The 24,643-nt window shown below is 44.3% G+C and overlaps 1 protein-coding gene across 1 annotated transcript; it reads left to right on the plus strand.

Annotated features, from left to right (window-relative positions):
• The first annotated feature begins 1,314 nt into the window (after positions 1-1,314).
• LOC106612850 (geminin coiled-coil domain-containing protein 1) lies at positions 1,315-19,623 on the plus strand. The gene is made up of 5 exons (XM_014214424.3): positions 1,315-1,704; positions 5,355-5,529; positions 6,408-6,496; positions 11,464-11,580; positions 17,467-19,623. Exons 1-5 carry the CDS (start codon positions 1,702-1,704, stop codon positions 18,361-18,363), a joined length of 1,281 nt encoding a protein of 426 aa, XP_014069899.3. The 5' UTR covers positions 1,315-1,701; the 3' UTR covers positions 18,364-19,623.
• The last annotated feature ends 5,020 nt before the right edge of the window (positions 19,624-24,643 follow it).

Below are 24,643 nucleotides of genomic sequence, written 5' to 3' on the forward strand. Positions count from 1 at the left end.
TGGTCTGTGGTCCCCACCTGCAGAACCACTCCTTTATTGGGGGTGTCTTGCTAATTGCCTATAATTTCCACCTGTTGTCTATTCCATTTGCACAACAGCATGTGAAATGTATTGTCAATCAGTGTTGCTTCCTAAGTGGACAGTTTGATTTCACAGAAGTGTGATTGACTTGGAGTTACATTGTGTTGTTTAAGTGTTCCCTTTATTTTTTTGAGCAGTGTAGTTAGCAACATATTGATGAGTTGAATGTCCCCCACAAAAAACATTCCACTGGCACTCAGCCAACTAAGTATCATGTACTGTGATTATAATTTAGGGCCTACCTGTTACACCTGACCCTGGTTAGATTTAGCCCGTCTTCCCTACGCATTCAACGGCATTGGTGAGCGCTAACACCCACAAACCATGACCATGCAGGTTCTAAAATTGTGTATTTTATTAATTTCTTGGATTTGAGAAATAAGTGTAGCCTACTAACACAATAAAGCTCTGTGATCTTCCTCTTTTAACAGTGGGCATCAAAACGGCTTTCATAGTCGTGTTTTCCCACGACTACATTAAGAACATTGTACAATGACTGGGCATGTATATTTCTCTCCGTGTGCGGCACTTGCAATTTCAATGAGCCTCGAGAGGAATATTGTTTTCTCATATAGAATGCGACAGGCTGAGCAATTGAATAGGTATACTATTCGTTCTACTGTGGGATTGTCTGACTTTGCTGTTACTTACTTGTGTTGTTGGCTGTGGAAAATTACATGTGGACAACCATTTTTTATTTGATAATTCAACTAACCAAAGGTACCGGGTGTCAGCTCCGCCTGGCTCTCATTTGGATCATAGGTGGGACCTGGACCAATTAAACCCCTGGTCGAGCCCCCCAAAGGGCGCAGGACCTTCCTTCATTTGAGGGGTGAAAAAATGATAAACAATTATGTAGCGAACTTTATACGGTTCCATTGATCGAGTGCACATATTTAGCTAGAAATCATTCAGAAAATATACCACCAGCATCATTACAATTAATACAGTACAACCCTACCCTCTCCCCCCCCCCCCCCCCCCTCGCGCTCTCTCACCTCATCTCTCATACAAGACCATGTTAATGTGTCACTCAAAGGTACCTTTCATTTAACTGCAAGTTGAGTGGAGGTGTGGGTATATGCATGTCTACCCATGACACACATTTGGTTAAATTAATTCCTCATGTCTCTTAACTATCTCTTCTTGGTTTAAACGTTAACTCGGTGCCATCCAATAGACAGAGACCTGCGCACAGGTGCGCTCTGAGGATTTTTATCTCTCCATCATATCTCCTCCTTCGCAGAATGACTTGATGATTCGGCTATACACTCACACACATTGCGAAATAGAATAAGTATTGGTGTATGCTACTGCATTAAGTGACGTGCATAACTTAACTTGATTTATTCTGATTTAATGAAACAGGCGGCAAAGATGTGGATTACAATGACACCAACGGTCCAATATATCACGTCACAAGTTTAACAGCTTTAGATCCTCAAATTAGATTGCTTGGAGAAAAGGGGATATAGGGCTCAGGCGTCACTGCTACTGCAAAATGAAGATTAGTTGTAGCCTACATACTCACTGACCCCCAACCCAGCAGCAGCTCTCTTTACAGGTTCGGAGCATTCCCGAAGCCCCACACAGTCTACTCCGTATAACCCTACCAGATCAATGGTGAGTGTCCTGGTCACATCATTTGACACTTAAACATTTATGAATGTCTTGTTGTCCATTTTCCTAATTAAAATCAACTTTTTCCTGAGTTAAAGGTCCAATACAGCTGTATTTATATCAATGTCAAATCATATCTGGGTGACTGCGATTCTTTTTTTTTCAATTAAAATTATCAAAAAGAAACAAAAATGGCTTCTTGGTAAAGATCAATTTCTCAAGGAAGATTTTTGCTAAGACTGTCTGGGAGTGGTCTGGGTGGAGAGGGGAAAACTGAAAACTAGCTGTTATCGGCAGAGAGGTTTGGAACTCTCTTTCTTATTGGTCTATTAACCAATTTACTGCCTGGTGATGTCATCCCACCAAAACAGGCTGAAATTTCAGGCAGTCTTTTCAAACAGTCTTTTCAAAAGTGCAATATCATCGTTTTCACAATTTCACAGTATTATTCTAACTGTGGAAGTATACAGTACCAGTCAAAGGTTTGGACACACCTACTCATTCCAGGGTTTTTTTGTCACGTCCTGACCAGTAAAGGGGTTATTTGTTATTATAGTTTGGTCAGGACGTGGCAGGGAGTGTTTGTTTTATATGGTTTTGAGTGTGTGTTTATGTAGAGGGTCGTTTTATTTATGTTTCCGGGGTTTTTGGTTTAGTTCTATGTTGTACAGTTCTATGTCTGTTTCTAGGGTGTTTATTTCTATGTTTAGTATTTGGGATTGGGGTCTTCAATTGGAGGCAGCTGGTTATTGTTGCCTCTGATTGAAGGTCCTATAATTAGGAGTTTGTTTGTTTTGGGGATTGAGGGAGATTGTTCTTTGTACTGCTGTGTGAGCCTACAAGGCTGTTTGTCGTCTGTTCATCGTTTTCTTGTTTTTTTTCGTGTTAAATAAAATTAGCATTCACATACCCGCTGCGCCTTGGTCCATCCATTACGACGATCGTGACATTTTCTTTATTTGTACTAATTTCTACATTGTAGAATAATAGTGAAGACATCAACACTATGAAATAACACATATGGAATCATGTAGTAACCAGAAAAGTGTTAAAGAAATCAAAATATATTTTATATTTGCGATTCTTCAAAGTAGCCACCTTTTGCCTTGATGACAGCTTTGTACACTCCAAGCATATGTGTAATTTCATAGTTTTGATGTCTTCACTATTATTCTACAATATAGAAAATACAAAAATGTAAAGAAAACCCTTGAATGAGTTGGTGTGTCCAAACTTTTGACTGGTACTGTATATAAAACATAGGAAAATCACATTTTTGACTGCACTGGGCCTTTAATGTTCATCAGCACATTGTGATTGTGTTCACCGGCAATTTAGTGCTATTGCAGACTTGCATGTGACTAGTTTTATTTTAAAAAGATGTACTGTGCATTCGGAAAGTATTCAGACCCCTTCCCCTTTTCCAGATTTTGTTACGTTACAGCCTTATTCTAAAATTGATTAAATGAATGTTTTCTGTCAACAATCTACACACAATACCCCATAATGACAAAGCGAAAACAGGTTTTTAGAAATGTTTGCACATTTATTTAAAATAAAAAAAACTGAAATTCCTTATTTACATAAGTATTCAGACCCTTTGCAATGACTCAAAGTTGCACTCAGGTGCATCCTGTTTCCATTGGTCATCCTTGAGATGTTTCTACAACTCGATTGGAGTCCACCTGTGGTAAATTCAAATGATTCGACATGATTTGGAAAGGCACACACCTGTCTATATAGGGTCCCACAGTTGACAGTGCATGTCAGAGCAAAAACCAAGCCATGGGGTCTAAGGAATTGTCTGTAGAGCTCTGAGACAGGATTGTGTCGAGGGACAGATCTGGTGAAGGGTACCAAAACATTTCAGCAGCATTGAAGGTCCCCAAGAACACAGTGGCCTCCATCATTGTTTAATGGAAGAAATTTGGAATCTATGATCACTCTGACAGAGCTCCAGAGTTCCTCTGTGGAGATGGGAGAACCTTCCAGAAGGACACCCATCTCTGCAATATTCCACCAATCAGGCATTCAGGGTGGTGGCCAGAGGGAAGCCACCCTTCAGTAAAAGGCACATCACAGCCTCCTTGGAGTTTGCCAAAAGGCACTTAAAGGACTTTCTGACCATGAGAAACAAGATTCTCTGGTCTGATGAAACCATGTTTGAAGTTATGGTGGTGGCAGCATCATGCTATGGGGATGTTTTTCAGCGGCAGGGCCTGGGGGACCAGTCAGGATCGAGGGAAAGATGAACGGCGCAAAGCACAGAGAGATCCTTGATGAAAACCTGCTCCAGAGCGCTCAGGACTTCAGACTGGGGCGAAGGTTCACCTTCCAACAGGACAACGACCCTAAGCACACAGCCAAGACAACGCAGGAGTGGCTTTGGGACAAGTCTCTGAATGTCCTTGAGTGGGCCAGCCAGAGCCCGGACTTGAACCCGATCAAACATCTCTTGTCCTGAAAATAGCTGTGCAGCGATGCTCACCATCTGACCTGACAGACCTTGATAGGATCTGCAGAGAAGAATGAGAGGAAGCCCCCAAATACAGATGTGCCACGCTTGTAGCGTCATACCTAAAAGACTCAAGGCTGTAATCTCTGCCAAAAGGTGCTTCAACAAAGTACTGAGTAAAGGGTCTGAATACTTATGTATATGTAATATTTATATATATATATATATATATATATATATATATATATATATATATATATATATATATATATATATATACACACACATTTGCTAACATTTCTAAAAACCTGTTTTTACTTTGTTATTATGTTATTATCCCCAAATTAAAGTTTGTCTGTAGATTGATCAGGAGAGAATTAAAAAACAATTTTTTTAGAATAAGGCTGTAACATAACAAAATGTGGAAAAAGTCAAGGGGTCTGAACACTTTCGGAATGCACCGTATTTAAGTTTGATTCAAAGTTTTATAAAACATAGCGTGGCCTACACTGTTGACTGAAGTGCTGAGATTTTGTGAACGTGCCAAGGGATCAGGAATTTGCACAGTTTGGATAAGTTGGACAAAACAGGTAGATGATGCTGATCGCTACAACTGTTGAGGAACCTTCTACACATTTCATATTACGACATGGGAAATTGCAGATAGCTTGAGACAATCTACTTATTTAGTTATATTTTAAACACATCTGGTTGTTGAATTTATTCGATCTAACTGGAATTCACATCAAATAAGGATGTTGCATCTAAGGTTCCTTGAAGCCAATTTGTGATAGTTCCATACAAGAGAGACAGATCACAATTCATTACATCTATCTGCATTAGGTGATCAATTATTGTCACAATTGATGATCATGAACATGTTATAATGTACAATGATATACTTCCAATATGACATTTTTGATAGTTCGACTGAACAAATATGGTCTACTTTAGGCTATCTACTATAAGGCCTTTAACTGGCCCTCATACCATCACGGCCACCTAATCATCCCCAACTTACAATTGGCTCATTCATCCCTCTCCTATCCCCTGAAACTATTCCCCAGGCCGTTGCTGTAAAATGAGAACGTGTTCTCAGTCAACTTACCTTGTAAAATAAAAAAAATTAAAAAAATTAAAAAATTGATAAGCTATGACTTTATTGATGAGCTATCCCTCGTGCCTATTTGTTTTACAGCGCACTGCCCAGACTTGCCAAGATCTGAGCTTCGTAGGGGGCCAACTCTACGACTGCCCTTACCCCGCCCCAACGTCAGCAGACAGTGTTGATGTTTCCACGGTGACTCTGGCCTCCTTTTGGGCCGCTGGTTCCCCGGACAACACAGCCTGCCAGCAGGAACCGACACAGAGGGGTAAGTTGTTTGAAATACATTTTTACTTAGCAGCAATATGCTATGTTCAGCGTGAGACTCCGTTGGGCTAGCACGTTTATCACTGGAATTATCCGCATTTGGATGTCACAGAATATGATTGATCTAACGTCCTGTCCTAAGTCTTCTGACTGTTTCCTTTCTTTTTCTTTCTTTCTTTCTTTCTTTCTTTCTTTCTTTCTTTCTTTCTTTCTTTCTTTCTTTCTTTCTTTCTTTCTTTCTTTCTTTCTTTCTTTCTTTCTTTCTTTCTTTCTTTCTTTCTTTTTCTTTATACTGTACACATTATTTACTAATGTAGGCCTGTCTATCTCTTGCTGACTAAACTCAACTCCAAAATGTGCATCACATCCACGGAGTTGAGTCGAGACTAAAGTTTGTGAAGTGAATCTTTGACTACTTTGAGTCGCTGTGCAATCAATACTTCTAAAATTGTAAATTCTTAAACCCTTACTGTGTACCTATGTTGGTCCACTGTAGCTGAGTGAATTTCTTTCTTTGCTGAAATCCATACTTTTTAGTAAATTGTTAATCAAATACAACCACTGACTGTTTGCTCGTTGAGATTCAATTGGCACATTCGCACTTAGTTGCCATTTAGAGCAACAGCAGCAGTGGTTGTATTTGATTAACGTTTTATTAAAAAGTATGGTTTCAGCAAACAGAAAGGCATGCAGCTACGTAGGACACACAGCGACTCTAAGTAGTTGGAGGTTAGTCTCCACTCAACTCCATGGATGTAATGTACATCATGCGGTTGAGTTTAGTCAGTAAATCTATCAAAAGCCTTTACTGCAATTTGCTGTTATTGGAATTATATGTTTTATATTTAGGGTCATGTCTCTGTCTCCTCTCCCACCTAGAACTCCTCTCCTGCTTGGACTGTGGGACCTCTCCACCTGACCCCAACTGGAATGACCACCTGTCGCCACATTTGCAGAGAAACAAGCAGGTATTTACACAAAAAAACTGGAGGGGTTCTTTCATCAGAATCTCATGTGCTACCTGCTGTTGGGTCCTTTCAAGGCACTCAAGCCCCTTACCAGGCACTTAACCCTGTTATAGTGCATTCGGAAAGTATTCAGACCCCTTGACTTTTTCTACATTTTGTTACGTTACAGCCTTATTCTATTTTCCTCATCAATTCTTATTTTCCTCATCAATCTACATACAATACCCCATAATGACAAATCAAAAACAGTTTTTCAGAAAACTGAAATATTACATTTACATACGTATTCAGACCCTTCACTCAATACTTTGTTGAATCATCTTTGGCAGCGATTACAGCCTCAAGTCTTCTTGGGTATGACGCTACAAGCTTGGCACACCTGTATTTGAGGAGTTTCTCCCATTATTCTTTGCGGATCCTCTCAAACTCTGTCAGGTTGAATGGGGAGCATTGCTGCATAGCTATTTTCAGGACTCTCCAGAGATGTTCATTCAGGTTCAAGTCTGGGCTCTGGCTGGGCCACTCAAGGACATTCAGAGTCTTGTCCCAAAGCCACTCCTGCGTTGTCTTGGCTGTGTATTTAGGGTCGTTGTCCTGTTGGAAGGCGCTCTGGAGCAGGTTTTCATCAAGGATCTATCTCTCTGTGCTTTGCTCCATTCATCTTTCCCTCAAACCTGAATAGTCTCCCAGTCCTTGCCGCTGAAAAACATCCCCACAGCATGATGCTGCCACCACCATGCTTCACCGTAGGGATGGTGCCAGTTTTCCTCCAGACGTGAAGCTTGTCATTCAGGCCAAAGAGAGAATCTTGTTTCTCATGGTCTGAGAGACCTTTAGGTGCCTTTTGGCAAACTACAAGCAGGCTGTCATGTGACTTTTACTGAGGAGTGGCTTCCGTCTGGCCACTCTACCATAAAGGCCTGATTGGTGGAGTGCTGCAGAGATGGTTGTCCTTCTGGAAGGTTCTCCCATCACCACAGAGGAACTCTGGAGCTCTGTCAGAGTGACCATCCGGTTCTTGGTCACCTCCCTGACCCTTCTTCCCCGATTGTTCAGTTTGGCCAGGCGGCCAGGTCTACAGTCGTGGCCAAAAGTTTTGAGAATGACACAAATATTAATTTTCACAAAGTCCGCTGCCTCAGTTTGTATGTTGGCAATTTGCATATACTCCAGAATGTTATGAAGAGTGATCAGATGAATTGCAATTAATTGCACAGTCCCTCTTTGCCATGCAAATGAACTGAATCCCCCAAAAACATTTCCACTGCATTTCAGCCCTGCCACAAAAGGACCAGCTGACATCATGTCAGCAATTCTCTCGTTAACACAGGTGTGAGTGTTGACGAGGACAAGGCTGGAGGTCACTCTGTCATGCTGATTGGGTTCGAATAACAGACTGGAAGCTTCAAAAGGAGGGTAGTGCTTGGAATCATTGTTCTTCCTCTGTCAACCATGGTTACCTGCAAGGAAACACGTGCCGTCATTATTGCTTTGCACAAAAAGGGCTTCACAGGCAAGGATATTGCTGCCAGTAAGATTGCACCTAAATCAACCATTTATCAGATCATCAAGAACTTCAAGGAGAGCGGTTCAATTGTTGTGAAGAAGGCTTCAGGGCGCCCAAGAAAGTCCATCAAGCGCCAGGACCATCTCCTAAAGTTGATTCAGCTGCGGGATTGGGGCACCACCAGTACAGAGCTTGCTCAGGAATGGCAGCAGGCAGGTGTGAGTGCATCTGCACGCACAGTGAGGCGAAGACTTTTGGAGGATGGCCTGGTGTCAAGAAGGCCAGCAAAGAAGACACTTCTCTCCAGGAAAAACATCAGGGACAGACTGATGTTCTGCAAAATGTACAGGGATTGGACTGCTGAGGACTGGGGTAAAGTCATTTTCTCTGATGAATCCCCTTTCCGATTGTTTGGGGCATCCGGAAAACAGCCTGTCCGGAGAAGACAAGGTGAGTGCAACCATCAGTCCTGTGTCATGCCAACAGTAAAGCATCCCGAGACCATTCATGTATTGGGTTGCTTCTCAACCAAGGGAGTGGGCTCACTCACAATTTTGCCTAAGAACACAGCCATGAATGAAGAATGGTACCAACACATCCTCCGAGAGCAACTTCTCCCAACCATCCAGGAACAGTTTGGTGACGAACAATGCCTTTTCCAGCATGATGGAGCACCTTGCCATAAGGCAAAAGTGATAACTAAGTGGCTCGGGGAACAAACATTGATATTTTGGGTCCATGGCCAGGAAACTTCCCAGAGCTTAATCCCATTGAGAACTTGTGGTCAATCCTCAAGAGGCGGGTGGACAAACAAAAACCCATAAATTCTGACAAACTCCAAGCATTGATTATGCAAGAATGGGCTAACATCAGTCAGGATGTGGCCCAGAAGTTAATTGACAGCATGCCAGGGCGGATTGCAGAGGTCTTGAAAAATAAGGATCAACACGCAAATATTGACTCTTTGCATCAACTTCATGTAATTGTCAATAAAAGCCTTTGACACTTATGAAATGCTTGTAATTATACTTCAGTATTCCATAGTAACATCTAACAAAATATCTAAAGACACTGAAGCAGCAAACTTTGTGGAAATTAATATTTGTGTGATTCTCAAAACTTTTGGCCACGACTGTGGGAAGAGTCTTGGTGGTTCCAAACTTCTTCCATTTGAGAATGATGAAGGCCACAGTGTTCTTGGCGACATTCAATGCTGCAGAATGTTTTTGGTACCCTTCCCCAGATCTGTGCCTCAACGCAATCCTCTCTTGGAGCTCTACGGACAATTCCTTAGACCTCTTTTATTTTTATTTCACCTTTATTTCCTTTAGTAGTGGTTTGGTTTTTGCTCTGACATGCACTGTCAATTGTGAGACCTTATACAGACAGGTGTGTGTCTTTCCAAATCATGTCGAATCAATTGAATTTACCACAGGTGGTCTCCAATCAACTTGTAGAAACATCTCGAGGATGATTAATTGAAACAGGACGCACCTGAGCCCAATTTCGAGTCTCATAGCAAAGGGTCTGAATACTTACGGTACTTGTCAAAGGTTTGGACACACCTACTCATTCCAGGGTTTTTCTTTATTTTTACTATTTTATACATTGTAGAATAATAGTGAAACATCAAAACTATGAAATAACACATATGGAATCATCTAGTAACCAAAAAAGTGTTAAACAAATCAAAATATATTTGAGATTCTTCAAAGTAGCCGCCCTTTGCCTTGATGACAGATTTGCACATTCTTGGCATTCTCTCAACCAGCTTCATGAGGTAGTCACATGAAAGGCATTTCAATTAACAGGTGTGTCTTGTTAAAAGTTATTTTGTGGAATTTCTTTCCTTCTTAATGCGTTTGAGCCAATCAGTTGTGTTGTGACAAGGTAGGGGTGGTATACAGAAGATTGCCCTATTTGGTAACAAGCCAAGTCCATATTATGGCAAGAACAGATCACATAAGCAAAGAGAAACGACACTCCATCATTACTTTAAGACATGAAGGTCAGTCAATACGGAAAATTTTAAATATTTTGAACGTTTCTTCAAGTGCAGTTGCAAAAATCATCAAGCTCTATGATGAAACTGGCTCTCATGAGGACTGCCACAGGAAAGGAAGACCCAGAGTTACTTCTTCTGCAGAGGATACGTATATTAGAGTTAACTGCACCTCAGATTGCAGTCCAAATAAATGCTTCACAGAGTTCAAGTAACAAGACACATCTCAACATCAACTGTTCAGAGGAGACTGCGTAAATCAGGCCTTCATGGTTGAATTGCTGCAAAGAAACCACTACTAAAGGACACCAATAAGAAGAAGAGACTTGCTTTTGCCAAGAAACATGAGCAATGGACATTAAACCAGTGGAAATTTGTCCTTTGGTCTGGAGTCCAAATTGGAGATTTTTGGTTCCAACCGCTGTGTCTTTGTGAGATGTGCTATTGGTGAACGGATGATCTCTGCACGTGTATTTCCCACTGTAAAGCGTGGAGGAGGAAGTGTTATGGTGTGAGGGTGCTTTGCTGGTGACACTGTCCCGGAGTCACCTCTTCACTGTTGAATTTGAAACTGGTGTTTTGTGGGTACTATTTAATGAAGCTGCCAGTTGAGGACTTGTGAGGTGTCTGTTTGTTTCTCAAACTAGACACTCTAATGTACTTGTCCTCTTGCTCAGTTGTGCACCGGGGCCTCCCACTCTTTCTATTCTGGTTAGAGCCAGTTTGCGCTGTTTTGTGAAGGGAGTAGTACACAGCATTGTACGAGATCTTCAGTTTCTTGGCAATTTCTCGCATGGAATAGCCTTAATTTCTCAGAACAAGAATAGATTGACGAGTTTCAGAAGAAAGTTCTTTGTTTCTGGCCATTTTGAGCCTGTAATCGAACCCACAAATGCTGATGCTCCAGATACTCAACTAGTCTAAAGAAGGCCAGTTTTATTGCTTCTTTAATCAGAACAACAGTTTTCAGCTGTGCTAACATAATTGCAAATGGGTTTTATAATGATGAATTAGCCTTTTAAAATGATAAACTTGGATTAGCTAACACAACATGCCATTGGAACACAGGAGTGATGGTTGCTGATAATGGGCCTCTGTACGCCTATGTAGATATTCCATAAAAAATCTGCCGTTTTCAGCTACAATAGTCATTTACATTAACAATGTCTACACTGTATTTCTGATCAATTTGATGTTATATTAATGGACACATTTTTTTGCTTTTCTTTCAAAAACAAGGACATTTCTAAGTGACCCCAAACTTTTGAACGGTTGTGTATATGTGTGTATATGTATGTATGTATGTGTATATATATATATATATATATATATATATATATATATATATATATATATATATATATATATATATATATATATATTCAAATGAGTAAATAAAATAATGAAGATATAATTTGTCCTGTTGATATTTACTGATTTTTCCTCAACTTTCCTAAGCTTCAAGACACATTGATACAAAGAGAGGAGGAACTGGCAAGACTGCAAGAGGAAAATAACAATCTCAAAGAATTCTTAAACTCCTCAAGTGTGAAAGCCTTGGAGAAAAAAACTAAGGTAATTACTTCATAGATGAATTGGTTGATTAATTTCATCTGAGTTGCTCTAAAGTTTCATCTCTAAACATAGCATAGTAAATAAGGTTGCCCTTTGGAAAGCCTGCAACCAATGTTCCCTCTAAACGGCGCGCGTGCCCCGGCACGCAGCAGACCCGAGACTGCCGCGCAGCTCCCCTTTGACTGCGGGATAAAAGAAATACAGTATCAGCCCATGGAGAGATGCACGAGATTGAACTTCACTCAATTTTCTAGATTTTTTCTTGTTAGTTAACACTGTCAACGTTTCCATTTACTGTGGCAATTGTGATCAAATCAACACAATATTAGTATTGACATGCTCTACACAGACCGGTGCTGCATAACCAATCAGAACTGCAGTAGGCTTATTTAAGCAATAAGGCCCGATGGGGTGTGGTATATGGCTAATATACCACAGCTAACGACTGTTCTTATGCCCAACGCAACGCGGAGTGCCTGGACACAGCTCTTAGCCGTGGTATATTGGCAATATAGCACAAACCCCCGAGGTGCCTTATTGCTATTTTATACTGGTTACCAACATAATTAGAGTAGTAGAAATACATGTTTTGTCATATCCATGGTATACAGTCTGATATACCACGGCTGTCAGCCAATCAGCATTCAGGGCTCAACCCACCAAGTTTATACAGTGAGGGAAAAAAGTATTTGATCCCCTGCTGATTTTGTACGTTTGCCCACTGACAAAGAAATGATCAGTCTATAATTTTAATGGTAGGTTTATTTGAACAGTGAGAGACAGAATAACAACAAAAAAGCGCATGTGTTATAAATTGATTAGCATTTTAATGAGGGAAATAAGTATTTGACCCCCTCTCAATCAGAAAGATTTCTGGCTCCCAGGTGTCTTTTATACAGGTAACGAGCTGAGATTAGGAGCACACTCTTAAAGGGAGTGCTCCTAATCTCAGATTGTTACCTGTATAAAAGACACCTGTCCACAGAAGCAATCAATCAAACAGATTCCAAACTCTCCACCATGGCCAAGACCAAAGAGCTCTCCAAGGATGTCAGGGACAAGATTGTAGACCTACACAAGGCTGGAATGGGCTACAAGACCATCGCCAAGCAGCTTGGTGAGAAGGTGACAACAGTTGGTGCGATTATTCGCAAATGGAAGAAACACAAAAGAACTGTCAATCTCCCTCGGCCTGGGGCTCCATGCAAGATCTCACCTCGTGGAGTTGCAATGATCATGAGAACGGTGAGGAATCAGCCCAAAACTACACGGGAGGATCTTGTCAATGATCTCAAGGCAGCCGGGACCATAGTCACCAAGAAAACAATTGGTAACACACTACGCCGTGAAGGACTGAAATCCTGCAGCGCCCGCAAGGTCCCCCCTGCTCAAGAAAGCACATATACATGCCTGTCTGAAGTTTGCCAATGAACATCTGAATGATTCAGAGGACAACTGGGTGAAAGTAATGTGGTCAGATGAGACCAAAATGGAGCTCTTTGTCATCAACTCAACGCGCCGTGTTTGGAGGAGGTGGAATGCTGCTTAAGACCCCAAGAACACCATCCCCATCGTCAAACATGGAGGTGGAAACATTATGCTTTGGGGGTGTTTTTCTGCTAAGGGGACAGGACAACTTCACTGCATCAAAGGGACGATGTACCGTCAAATCTTGGGCGAGAACCTCCTTCCCTCAGCCAGGGCATTGAAAATGGGTCGTGGATGGGTATTCCAGCATGACAGTGACCCAAAACACACGGCCAAGGCAACAAAGGAGTGGCTCAAGAAGAAGCACATTAAGATCCTGGAGTGGCCTAGCCAGTCTCCAGACCTTAATCCCATAGAAAATCTGTGGAAGGAGCTGAAGGTTCGAGTTGCCAAACGTCAGCCTCAAAACCTTAATTACTTGGAGAAGATCTGCAAAGAGGAGTGGGACAAAATCCCTCCTGAGATGTGTGTAAACCTGGTGGCCAACTACAAGAAACGTCTGACCTCTGTGATTGCCAACAAGGGTTTTGCCACCAAGTACTAAGTCATGTTTTGCAGAGGGGTCAAATACTTATTTCCCGCATTAAAATGCAAATTATTTTATAACAATTTTGACATGCTTTTTTCTGGATTTTGTTGTTATTCTGTCTCTCACTGTTCAAATAAACCTACCATTAATATTACAGACAGATCATTTCTTTGTCAGTGGGCAAACGTACAAAATCAGCAGGGGATCAAATACTTTTTTCCCTCACTGTAAATGCAAATAAACCATTACCATATATGGATCTGTGCCATTTACTTTGAACTGGACTGTTTAAAGCATGAGCAGTCTTGAGTAGATGCGCTTGTTTTGAGATCAAAGCGAGAGTAGCATGTAGCCACGTGTGCACATTTTGTTAATATCCTTTGTTAGTTCGTGAGTTATTAGCCCAGTTATAGATCATTTGTGGTCAGCAATTGTCAGGGATTTCTTCGTCGGAGGACGATATAACGAAATCATCGTCGGAAAAAGATGACCAATACGCAGCAGAGTTGATATAGTTCATTTTGAACATTTAATAAACTCAAAATGGATATACAAAATAACAAAAACAAACTCACGATAAACTGACAGTCCTGTTAGGCTTACTTACGCTAACACGACATCACCCACAAATAACAAACACACACACACCCTAATATATGGGACTCTCAATCAAAGGCAGATAGACAACACCTGCCTTCAACTGAGAGTCCCAACCCCAATTAACCAAACATAGAACCAGACATACTAGACTAAACATAGAATACATGGAAACCAAACAGTGCCAAAAAACCCCGGAATACTAAATCAAATGCCCCTTCAACAAACACACCACCCCGAACCACATGAAACGAATACCCTCTGCCACGTCCTGACCAAACTACAATACTAATTAACCTTTATACTGGCCAGGACGTGACAGTACCCCCCCCCCCCCTTAAAGGTGCTAACCCCGGAAGCACCTTAAAAAAAATAAAAAAAACAACCCCAAACAACAAAACCAAAATTCCCCTCTACTAAAGGGAGGGAAGGGAGGGTGGCTGCCGTCAACGATGGCACTGTGCTACACCCCCCCTCCCCAACCCACCTATATCTGGAGGTGGCTCTGGTTCCGGGCGTTCCAGGCTGTCCGGCCACTCTGGCATCGCCGGGGGGCAGTCGGACCAGTCTGGCGGTTCGGGACAGTCTGGGCAGTCTGGCAGTTCGGGACAGTCTGGGCAGTCTGGCAGTTCGGGACAGTCTGGGCAGTCTGGCAGTTCGGGACAGTCTGGGCAGTCTGGCCACTCGGGACAGTCTGGGCAGTCTGGCCACTCGGGACAGTCTGGGCAGTCTGGCCACTCCGGCAGTTCAGGGCAGTCTGGCCACTCCGGCAGTTCAGGGCAGTCTGGCCACTCCGGCAGTTCAGCGCAGTCTGGCCACTCCGGCAGTTCAGCGCAGTCTGGCCACTCCGGCAGTTCAGCGCAGTCTGGCCACTCCGGCAGTTCAGCGCAGTCTGGCCACTCCGGCAGTTCAGCGCAGTCTGGCCACTCCGGTGACTGTTGACTGGCGGGCAGCTCTGACGACTGTTGACTGGCGGGCAACTCCGACGACTGTTGACTGGCGGGCAGCTCCGACGACTGTTGACTGGCGGGCAGCTCTGATGACGACTGTTGACTGGCGGGCAGCTCTGATGACGACTGTTGACTGGCGGGCAGCTCTGATGACGACTGTTGACTGGCGGGCAGCTCTGATGACGACTGTTGACTGGCGGGCAGCTCTGACGACTGTTGACTGGCGGGCAGCTCTGACGACTGTTGACTGGCGGGCAGCTCTGACGACTGTTGACTGGCAGGCAGCTCTGATGATGACTGTTGACTGGCGGGCAGCTCTGATGACGACTGTTGACTGGCGGGCAGCTCTGATGACGACTGTTGACTGGCGGGCAGCTCTGATGACGACTGTTGACTGGCGGGCAGCTCTGATGACGACTGTTGACTGGCGGGCAGCTCTGGTGACGACTGTTGACTGGCGGGCAGCTCTGGTGACTGTTGACTGGCGTGGCTGGGTTTACGCACTTGAAGGCTAGTGCGGCGAGCGGGAACAGGACGAGTCGGACTGGGTTGATGCACTTCCGGGTCCGCACGAGAGACAGGAGCTGGAAACCCAGGGCTATGGAGGCGCACAGTCGGTCTTGATCTTACCTCCTGCACAACCCGTCTTAGCTGGATGGAACTAGTAGCCCTGTACGAGCGGGGTGCTGGTACAGGGCAGACTGGGCTGTGCAGGGGCCTGATGGTAGCCGTGCGTAGAGCGGGAGTTGGGTAGCCTGGTCCTCGGAGGCGTACCGGCGACCAGATGCGCTGCGCAGGCATCCTCCTACCAGGCTGGATGCCCGCTCTAGCACGGCACCTGCGAGGGGCTGGAACAACGCGCACCGGACTGTGCGTGCGTATGGGTGAGATAGTGCGCTCCTCAGCGAAACATGGCGCTCTCCACCCCATACGCTCCTCCATATAACCACGGGTAGCTGGCTTCCGGCTCTTCCTATGCCTAGCCAAACTACCCGTGTGCCCCCCCCAAAAAAAATTATTGGGGGTGCCTCTCGTGCTTAAACGCCAGTCTTGATCCTCGGAAACGTTACCGGTCCTTACCAGCCATACTCCATGGGCCTTCTCCGGCCATAACCTGCTCCCATGTCCATCTCTCCACATAGTCCGTATCCTGAGCGTGCTGCTCCTTTCTCCGCTGCTTGGTCTTGGTTTGGTGGGTGATTCTGTCAGGGATTTCTTCGTCAGAGGACGATATAACGAAATCATCGTCGGAAAAAGATGACCAATACGCGCAGAGTTGATATAGTTCATGAACATTTAATAAACTCAAAATGGATATACAAAATAACAAAAACAAACTCACGATAAACTGACAGTCCTGTTAGGCTTACTTACGCTAAACACGAAACAATCACCCACAAATAACAAACACACACACACCCTAATATATGGGACTCTCAATCAAAGGCAGATAGACAACACCTGCCTTCAACTGAGAGTCCCAACCCCAATTAACCAAACATAGAACCAGACATACTAAACATAGAATACATGGAAACCAAACAGTGCCAAAAAAAACCGGAATACTAAATCAAATGCCCCTTCAACAAACACACCACCCCGAACCACATAAAACGAATACCCTCTGCCACGTCCTGACCAAACTACAATACTAATTAACCTTTATACTGGCCAGGACGTGACAGCAATAGGGGAGTGGTTGCTTCAGGTAACAAGCTTTTTTTTTTTTAAAGGGACAGTGGTGTATTTTGAGACAGGCTTCAATAAGCTAAGTAGCCAATAGGCAGAGGGTAGCGTAATTTGTCTGATTCTCTTAAATAATGGTATGGGAATAATAATGCATTTTATTTTGTGAAGTGGTTTCTTGCATCAAACAACACAACATTTTCAGTCACCTCCTTGTCTGAAGAACAAGTGGATAAACAGGTTAATGTCAAGCCCTGCATGTTTTCTCATGGAATGTAGGTGTACATTGAACACCACACATTGGCTACTACTGTAGGCTGAATTATAGAACAGCTATTTCCATGTTAAAATGTTATGGGATGCATTTTCTCCATTGTTTTAGTAGGTAGGCCACTGTTAACTGTAACTTAAAGCAGGAACAGCCTCAGTGTTCACAGTAAATGTGCCCTGGAAGTTGCACAGAATTTTACAACATTCAAGTTTGTGCTCAGTAGACCTGAAATTTGGTCAGTGCCTAACATTTGTTTAGGGAATATTGCCTGCAACATGATGGTGCATTTACTTCATATTCCCACTTTACATAGGTATAGTTTCTCTCAAACTGTCTCTTTCGCTTGTGTTCCTCCTTTTCCATAGAGCCTTCTCTCTGCTCAGAGTGGCGATGGGAGGAGGAACCGGAAGCGGAATTCTGAAATCCAGAATCTGCATGGTGTTGGAGAATTCCGGAACCTCAGTGCCAGTCAGCTGCTCCTTGGTTCTCAGGTGAAACGGACCTGCCAGAACTTGTCCCTGGAGTTCTGTTCCGAAGAGGAGCTAGCCTGCACCGATTCTGTGGACCTGTGGATCTTGCAGACCTTGGGCCTGAAGGACGAGGACACCATCGATACATCATCCACTGAATACAGCTTCAACTGCTCCATTAGCTCCCTCACCAAATGTAGCTCCGTCACAGACTCCTCTGGTGACTACTGCCAAACAACCGATCATAAAAACACAGCTTATGACTCACCTACTGATGGCCTGTGCAATGGTGCCAGTATAGGACTATCCAATGATTACTGCTTTAACACCAACAGTGACTACAGTGTCTCTACAGACTCCGGCTCTGACTTCACTGGAACTGTGCTGTCTGTCCTATACAGCCCTAGCATAGAAGTCCCCCCCAATTTCCATGTCAACCCTTATGAACCTCCACTGCCCCAATCGGTCAACGCTCTCTCGCCACCTGATCCAATACAGTCATTCAGGCCCATCTTAGCCTCCTCACCCAACCTATCTCAGGACAGGAGTCCCGGACTGCACCACACTCCCAGCCTGCACTGCGGTAGCCCCTCCAGTCCCATAGGGGGTGACGTGATGACTACCCCATTGTCTACCCCAAGTAGCCAGACAGAGCTGGCCTTCAGCATATCCCTAAACCCTTCCAGCAGCGTCAGACTCAATACACACAGCTTTCCTCAGGGACAGGCCTTCGTCCGCAAGAACACCCAGGGAGGCTGGAACTTTACCTGGGTCCCCAAACAAGGCCCGTAAGCCTCATTTATACCCTACGTACGTACAAACGCAAGCTCTACAATTAGCTATGCAAAGTGCGGACCCTAAGTAGTTGGATAGCAAAAACATATTAACCCTATTTTGAGTGTCAATGATGATAGCAGTGATGTCGGTAAGAACTTCCTGTGTTCCTGTATAGGGACCAGAGTTTTTCATGGTCAGGTCAATTGGATAGGAAAGACTTGTGACCCTAGCTATTATCCTACTCCCCTTCTACAGACCAGAAACCGAGCCTGTCATCCAATCAGAGCTCAATCAAACCAGTACCCAAGGAAAAACTCCCTAGATCAGTGCTCACCCACTAGTCGATCACGATCTTGACTTGATTCAGCAGCCCTAGTGCCAGGAATGCAAAGTGTTCCCATGTTGAACCATTTAATGTGTCTGAAGGTAGAACACCGCCTACCCAGCAGTTCCAGAGAACAAATCAAGTGCACCTATTAGGTGGCCAATCAGATAGCTCAGATCACAGTGTCTGCACAATTTCCTTGAACACACAGCAAAGTTGATAATGTAATATTTCAAAACTATAAAAACCATGACTAGAGAGAGACTCAACAAATACAGCAAAGAGCAACTTTTTTAAATGAGTAAGTTTAAGTTGTTATTCAGCACCGTCAACACTTATACGTTTTATAAGCCATAAAATGTGTGTTATCCCTACTTCCACTCACACCACAACCAGCACTGCAGCTGTAATGAATGAGTATAGCAAAGTGTTTCAATAAACTTATGTTTTTATTATTTTTGGCTTGTCTTTTTTAATATCGTGGAATATTTCACTCATAGGAGTAACATGAATTGATGCATGAGGCAGAAATAATACTGTGTGACTTAAGTTTTGCCATCAGCTTATAAGAATATTTTGTAGATACATACACAACGCAGAGGACGAGAGGACTAGAATGAATGATCAATAGGGAATTCTCAATGGAAATAGTTGGTTTTCAGTTCAACAGCTGTTTAGAATCTGTGGAATGTCAGTCCTGAACTCAGAGCTACGTGTGTCACGTTTTCATTGGTCTGTACATTGAGTCTGGAACAGGATACTTGTTATTTGGCCATTGGCCCAGTTGTACTGCAAGGACTTCTGATTGGTCAACCCCAGGCTAGGGTGGGGCGTTATAAGTGTCATCCTGTTTCTTTGTTCTGTGGATTAAAACTGAGGACAGGGAAGACTGAACGTCTACTTCTCAGCATAACATCTATGATTTGTCCTTCTCAAATAAAGCTATTTTCTCCCCCTGATTTGCTTTGGGGTCTGTGTTATTGAAGAATAACATAAACTGCTAACAAGCTGGAAGACTGTGTCCCCTTTTCTCAGCGGAGAGAGGAGGGACGGTGATTCGGTGAAGGTGTAGGCTACATTACATGGATTTATTAGACTTTTTAAAATGTAGATGTTCCAAAGGTCTGCATCAGTGGCTTGTAGGTTATGTGTGGAAGCCAGTAGATGCTAAATGGGTTTATGTTAATTAACAGTCAATTACCATGAGACCGGCTGTTATTTGCTTGACAATCACCGGCTGAAAGTTTCGTGACCGCCACAGCCCTACCCTATGCCTCTTAAATAAATTTGAGCTGAACATTTTTTTCAGGTTATTCTGTTAAAACAACTAAAGCCTATGCGCTTTTGTTGTTATCACATTTTTTATCTTAATTGGCGCCTTTAATACTGTCCTTTTGTTAGGCGCACCCGGGAACTAGTTCTGTACAATGGTGAGTGGTGGGGTCAATAAACCAGAATTGGAGGGTCCTCCATCATCGTTTAAATCTCTAGTTTGATAAACTTTTTGGCTTCCCAGTAGATTACAACCACGATGGCCAGAGAGTTGCGGATAAAACTCTTAACAGTATGTTGCTTTGCTCAATGAGAATATCCTATGCAGCTGCCAATACCTCATATGTTGACACATTTACGCTGACATCACTCCCAGTATACCGGAGAAAGACTGAAACGTAAAGAAACAACACAACATCGCCTCTTCTCTGCATTCAAGCAGCCCTTGAAAATAAATGACAAGAGCGGTAGGTAGGCTATGTTTATATTTTTTACAGTCTTTGATTTATAGCCGTGGATAGATACCCATTCCCTGTGGTCGAGAATAGGGGGTTTCAGCACCTCATGAAAGTGCTCGAGCGACGTTACGAACTTCACTCTTGCACCCATTTCAGCAAACAGGTAGTACCCGCTCTATACAAGCAAGCCAAAGACTATGTTTTCAATGAATTAGCCAATTGTCACGGCTGTCGTGGTGAATGGATGACCAAAACGCAGACGGGATGTGAATGCTCATCTTTCTATTTAATTAGAATAAAATTAACACAAAAAACAAGAAACAATAGACCGACAGGAACAGTTAGCAGGCTAACATAAAGCAGTGTTAAAACAAAACAACCCACAACCCCAAGAGAAAAACACACACCTAATATATGACTCCCAATCAGGAACAACGATATCCAGCTGTTCCTGATCAGGAGTCACAAGACTAACACAGAAACAGAACAACTAGAAACTACATACAACACACAACTTCTGCCACGTCCTGACCAAATACTAAACAACTACTCCCTCTGCTGGTCAGGACGTGACAGTACCCCCCCTAAAGGTGCAGACCCCGGAATGCACCTTAAAAGAAAACACACAAAAAAAATCCCCCAATACTACAAAAAAAACAAAAAAATACCCCCTAAACAAAAAAGGGAGGGAAGGGAGGGTGGCTGCCGTCAACGACGGCACCTGTGCTACACCCCCCCTCCCCAACCCACCTATATTGGAGGCGGCTCAGGTGCGGGACGTGGACCCCGCTCCACCCTCGGCGTCGCCCACTTAGGTGGCACCCCTGGCCGCGTCGGAGGACTGGTGGGCGACCCTGACTGCGCCCGGCTGGCGGGCGATTCCTGCTGCGCCCGGCTGGCGGGCGACCCTGGCTGCGCCCGGCTGGCGGGCGACTCTTGCTGCGCTCGCCTGGCTGATGACCCTGGCGGCTCCGGCCTGGCTGATGACCCTGGCGGCTCCAGACTGGCGGGCGGCTCTGGCGGCTCCAGACTGGCGGGCGGCTCTGGCGGCTCCAGACTGGCGGGCGGCTCTGGCGGCTCCAGACTGGCGGGCGGCTCTGGCGGCTCCAGACTGGCGGGCGGCTCTGGCGGTTCCAGACTGGCGAGGCTGGGCTGATGCACTAGAAGCCTGATGCGTGGGGCTGGTACTGGACGTGCCAGCCTGGAGACACGCACCTCAAGGCTAGTGCGTGTAGCGGGAAACACTGGACCGTAGAGGCGCACTGGCGGTCTCTAGCGCAGGACTGGCATCACCCCTACTGGCTGGATGCCCACTTTCCCCTGGCACATGCGGGGAGCTGGTACTGCGCGTACCGGCCTGAAAATACCCGGCCTCGCCACAGCATCCATCACCCCAAAGCACGGGACCTGTCCAGTATGTCTCTGCCCAAAAAGAGTACGGGGAGCTGGCCTGGGGCTCCATCCACGCCCAGCCAAACTACCCTTGTGCCCCCCCAAAAAAATTATTGGGGCTGCCTCTCGGGCTCCCTTACCAGCCGTGTTCCCCGGTCCTCACCAGATTTCCTCCACTGCTTGGTCCTTTTAAGGTGGGTTGTTCTGTCACAGTATTCTCCTTCGTCTGAAGATATCTCAAAATCACTGTCAGAAAAAGTGGACCAATACGTAGTGGATTGCATGCTCAACATCATTTTTAATAAATTATGATGTACACGGACAAAACAATAAACACGAATGAACCGGTGACAGTTTTACAGGCTATACATAAATCTAGCAGTGTAAAATAAAACAACCCACAACCCCAAGAGAAAAACACACACCTAATATATGACTCCCAATCAGGAACAACGATATCCAGCTGTTCCTGATCGGGAGTCACAAGACTAACACAGAAACAGAACAACTAGAAACTACATACAACACACAACTTCTGCTACGTCCTGACCAAATACTAAACAACTACTCCCTCTGTTGGTCAGGACGTGACACCAATGCACCCAGTATTGCGTTTACTTAAGTGACAGTCCATCACATTGCCCCAGAGTGGGAAATGTACCGTGCTACAGACACGCCCCCTACATGACAGTAACAACTGCGCATCTGGCCCTGAAGGAGGCATTGTCATGGAAAGTGGGAAAGTCCAGTTGAACGGGCCTCCAACTGGTAATTGCTAGTGGGCAACTCATCTATCATCCTGAGCACCCACTTCTCCCACATGTTGACCTCTGATGTCACCTACTAAGGAAATGTCCTCTATAACAGCATTTTCAGCAGTTAAATGCAACAGCAAAACATAATCTATAAAAAGCAATCTATTGTTGTAGTTTTTTAAGTCTATAATTTGTTTACAAGCATGATAGCTGTACTATTAGTTTTTGGTTGACGCAGCTTGTTGGTCATTTGCCAAATTACGTTTCTCCCATCACATGAATGAATCCAACTGGTATTTACGACTTCACCACTGGTAAATTCCTACCTCTCACATGGTTACAAACACAACATCAGAGTGGAAACGTATGAGGTCCAACATAGAAATCCTTTCTCAACAGACAATGCAAGGAACATTGTGAATGCTGAACACTGTGAATGGCTTTTCATTTTCCAGCTGTACTTAAACCGAATCGAACTTTTACCCCAAAACCGCAATACATACCGAACCATGGGTTTGGTGAACCATTACACCCCTCTACTTAATCATTGCTGTTTGAACTGTCTGATTGCCTAGTACTTGTGACTGTTGCTGTGGACTTAGATTAGTTTAAGGGCTATTTGTGTAATCGTCTTGCTAATTCGTAGGTGTTTTGTGCTCTGCTAGGCAATCAGCAATTGTTGTTTTTTTCAGCAGCAGCTGTAAGTGGCGGTCTTGTCAAGCAGCGGTGTTGTCGCCGCCGTAACGAAGATGTTCTGCCGAGCTGTTCTGCAGAGATGTTCGAGGAAGGAAAGAGAGGAAGGCTCCACACCACTCTCTCACTTGAGTATCTTACCTAGTTATCTTCTGATGATCTCATTTTGCTCTTTTGCAGTGGCGATTTTAGCATGTAAATCTTGGTGGGGCAAACTCAAAACTATTTTTTTAGATGCATGCCAGCAAAGCCACTACACAACACAACACTAAACAATACATGACATGGACTATAATGGTGACAAACGGTGCCCACAAACATTTAGGGCCTACAGCAGAGTCCCGACAGCAGTCCCATCACTTTATCCACTGTTACACCTGGCTATCAGCGAAGACTTGTCTGGCAGCAAAACAGTTCACTCATTTACTGCCTTTTAAAAAAACATAGCTGATATGGCTGACTTGCTTAAACAAATTTGGTTTTTACTGACCATTGAGATGTACAAACTATGGCATAAGGGGACGACGAGCGGATAAGAGGCAATCTGTAATTTCGATTAAGACATTAATGAGCGAGCTAGGACGGACGTAGTCAATATAACTATCTGTTCAGCACTTTTGAAATGTACAGCGACAGAATTCAGAACGTGGGCCGTTCTTACAGTATTCTTCCTGTACACCAAGTCATAACCGTAGGATAAATAAAGGAGGTGTTACGAATCCCACCGAAGGTGGCTCCCCTGCCTGCTCGGGCGGCGCTCGGCGGTCGTCGTCGCCGGCCTACTAGCCGCCGCTGATCCCTTTTTCCTTTTCGTTTGGTATGTCTTATTGTTGGCACCTGTTCCTTATTTGTGTCTCTTGATTTATGGTTATTTAAGCCTTCACTGTGGCTCAGTTGGTAGAGCATGGTGTTTGCAACGCCAGCATGGTGTGTGCAACGCCAGGGTTGTGGGTTCGATTCCCACGGGGGCCCAGTACAAACAAAAAAAAATGCATGAAATGAAATGTATGCATTTACTACTGTAAGTCGCTCTGGATAAGAGCGTCTGCTAAATGACTAAAATGTAATGTAAAATGTAAATCGCTGACAGAATCCCGCACCACATTATGGAGTCAGCAGGAGCAGCCGCACCTCCTCTCCCATTGATGGAGGAAAGGGTCCTCCATCATACCAGCATTCTCCACCGAATCGGTTCAGCGATGGATCAGATGATGGAGAGGATGGACTGATGGGAGAGGAGTGGCCTCCCTACCGCATCCCCAGCACCTACTCCCCCTCCACCAGCTACCCCTCCTCCGGCCTCCAGACCCGGGGCTCTACGCCTGGCTCTCCCCAGGGAATACGATGGAGCGGCGGCTGGGTGCCAGGGGTTCCTGCTACAGTTGGAGTTGTACCTGGCT

Source organism: Salmo salar, chromosome 09 (genome assembly GCF_965601325.2).
Source record: "Salmo salar chromosome 09, fSalSal1, whole genome shotgun sequence".
NCBI lineage: Eukaryota > Metazoa > Chordata > Actinopteri > Salmoniformes > Salmonidae > Salmo > Salmo salar.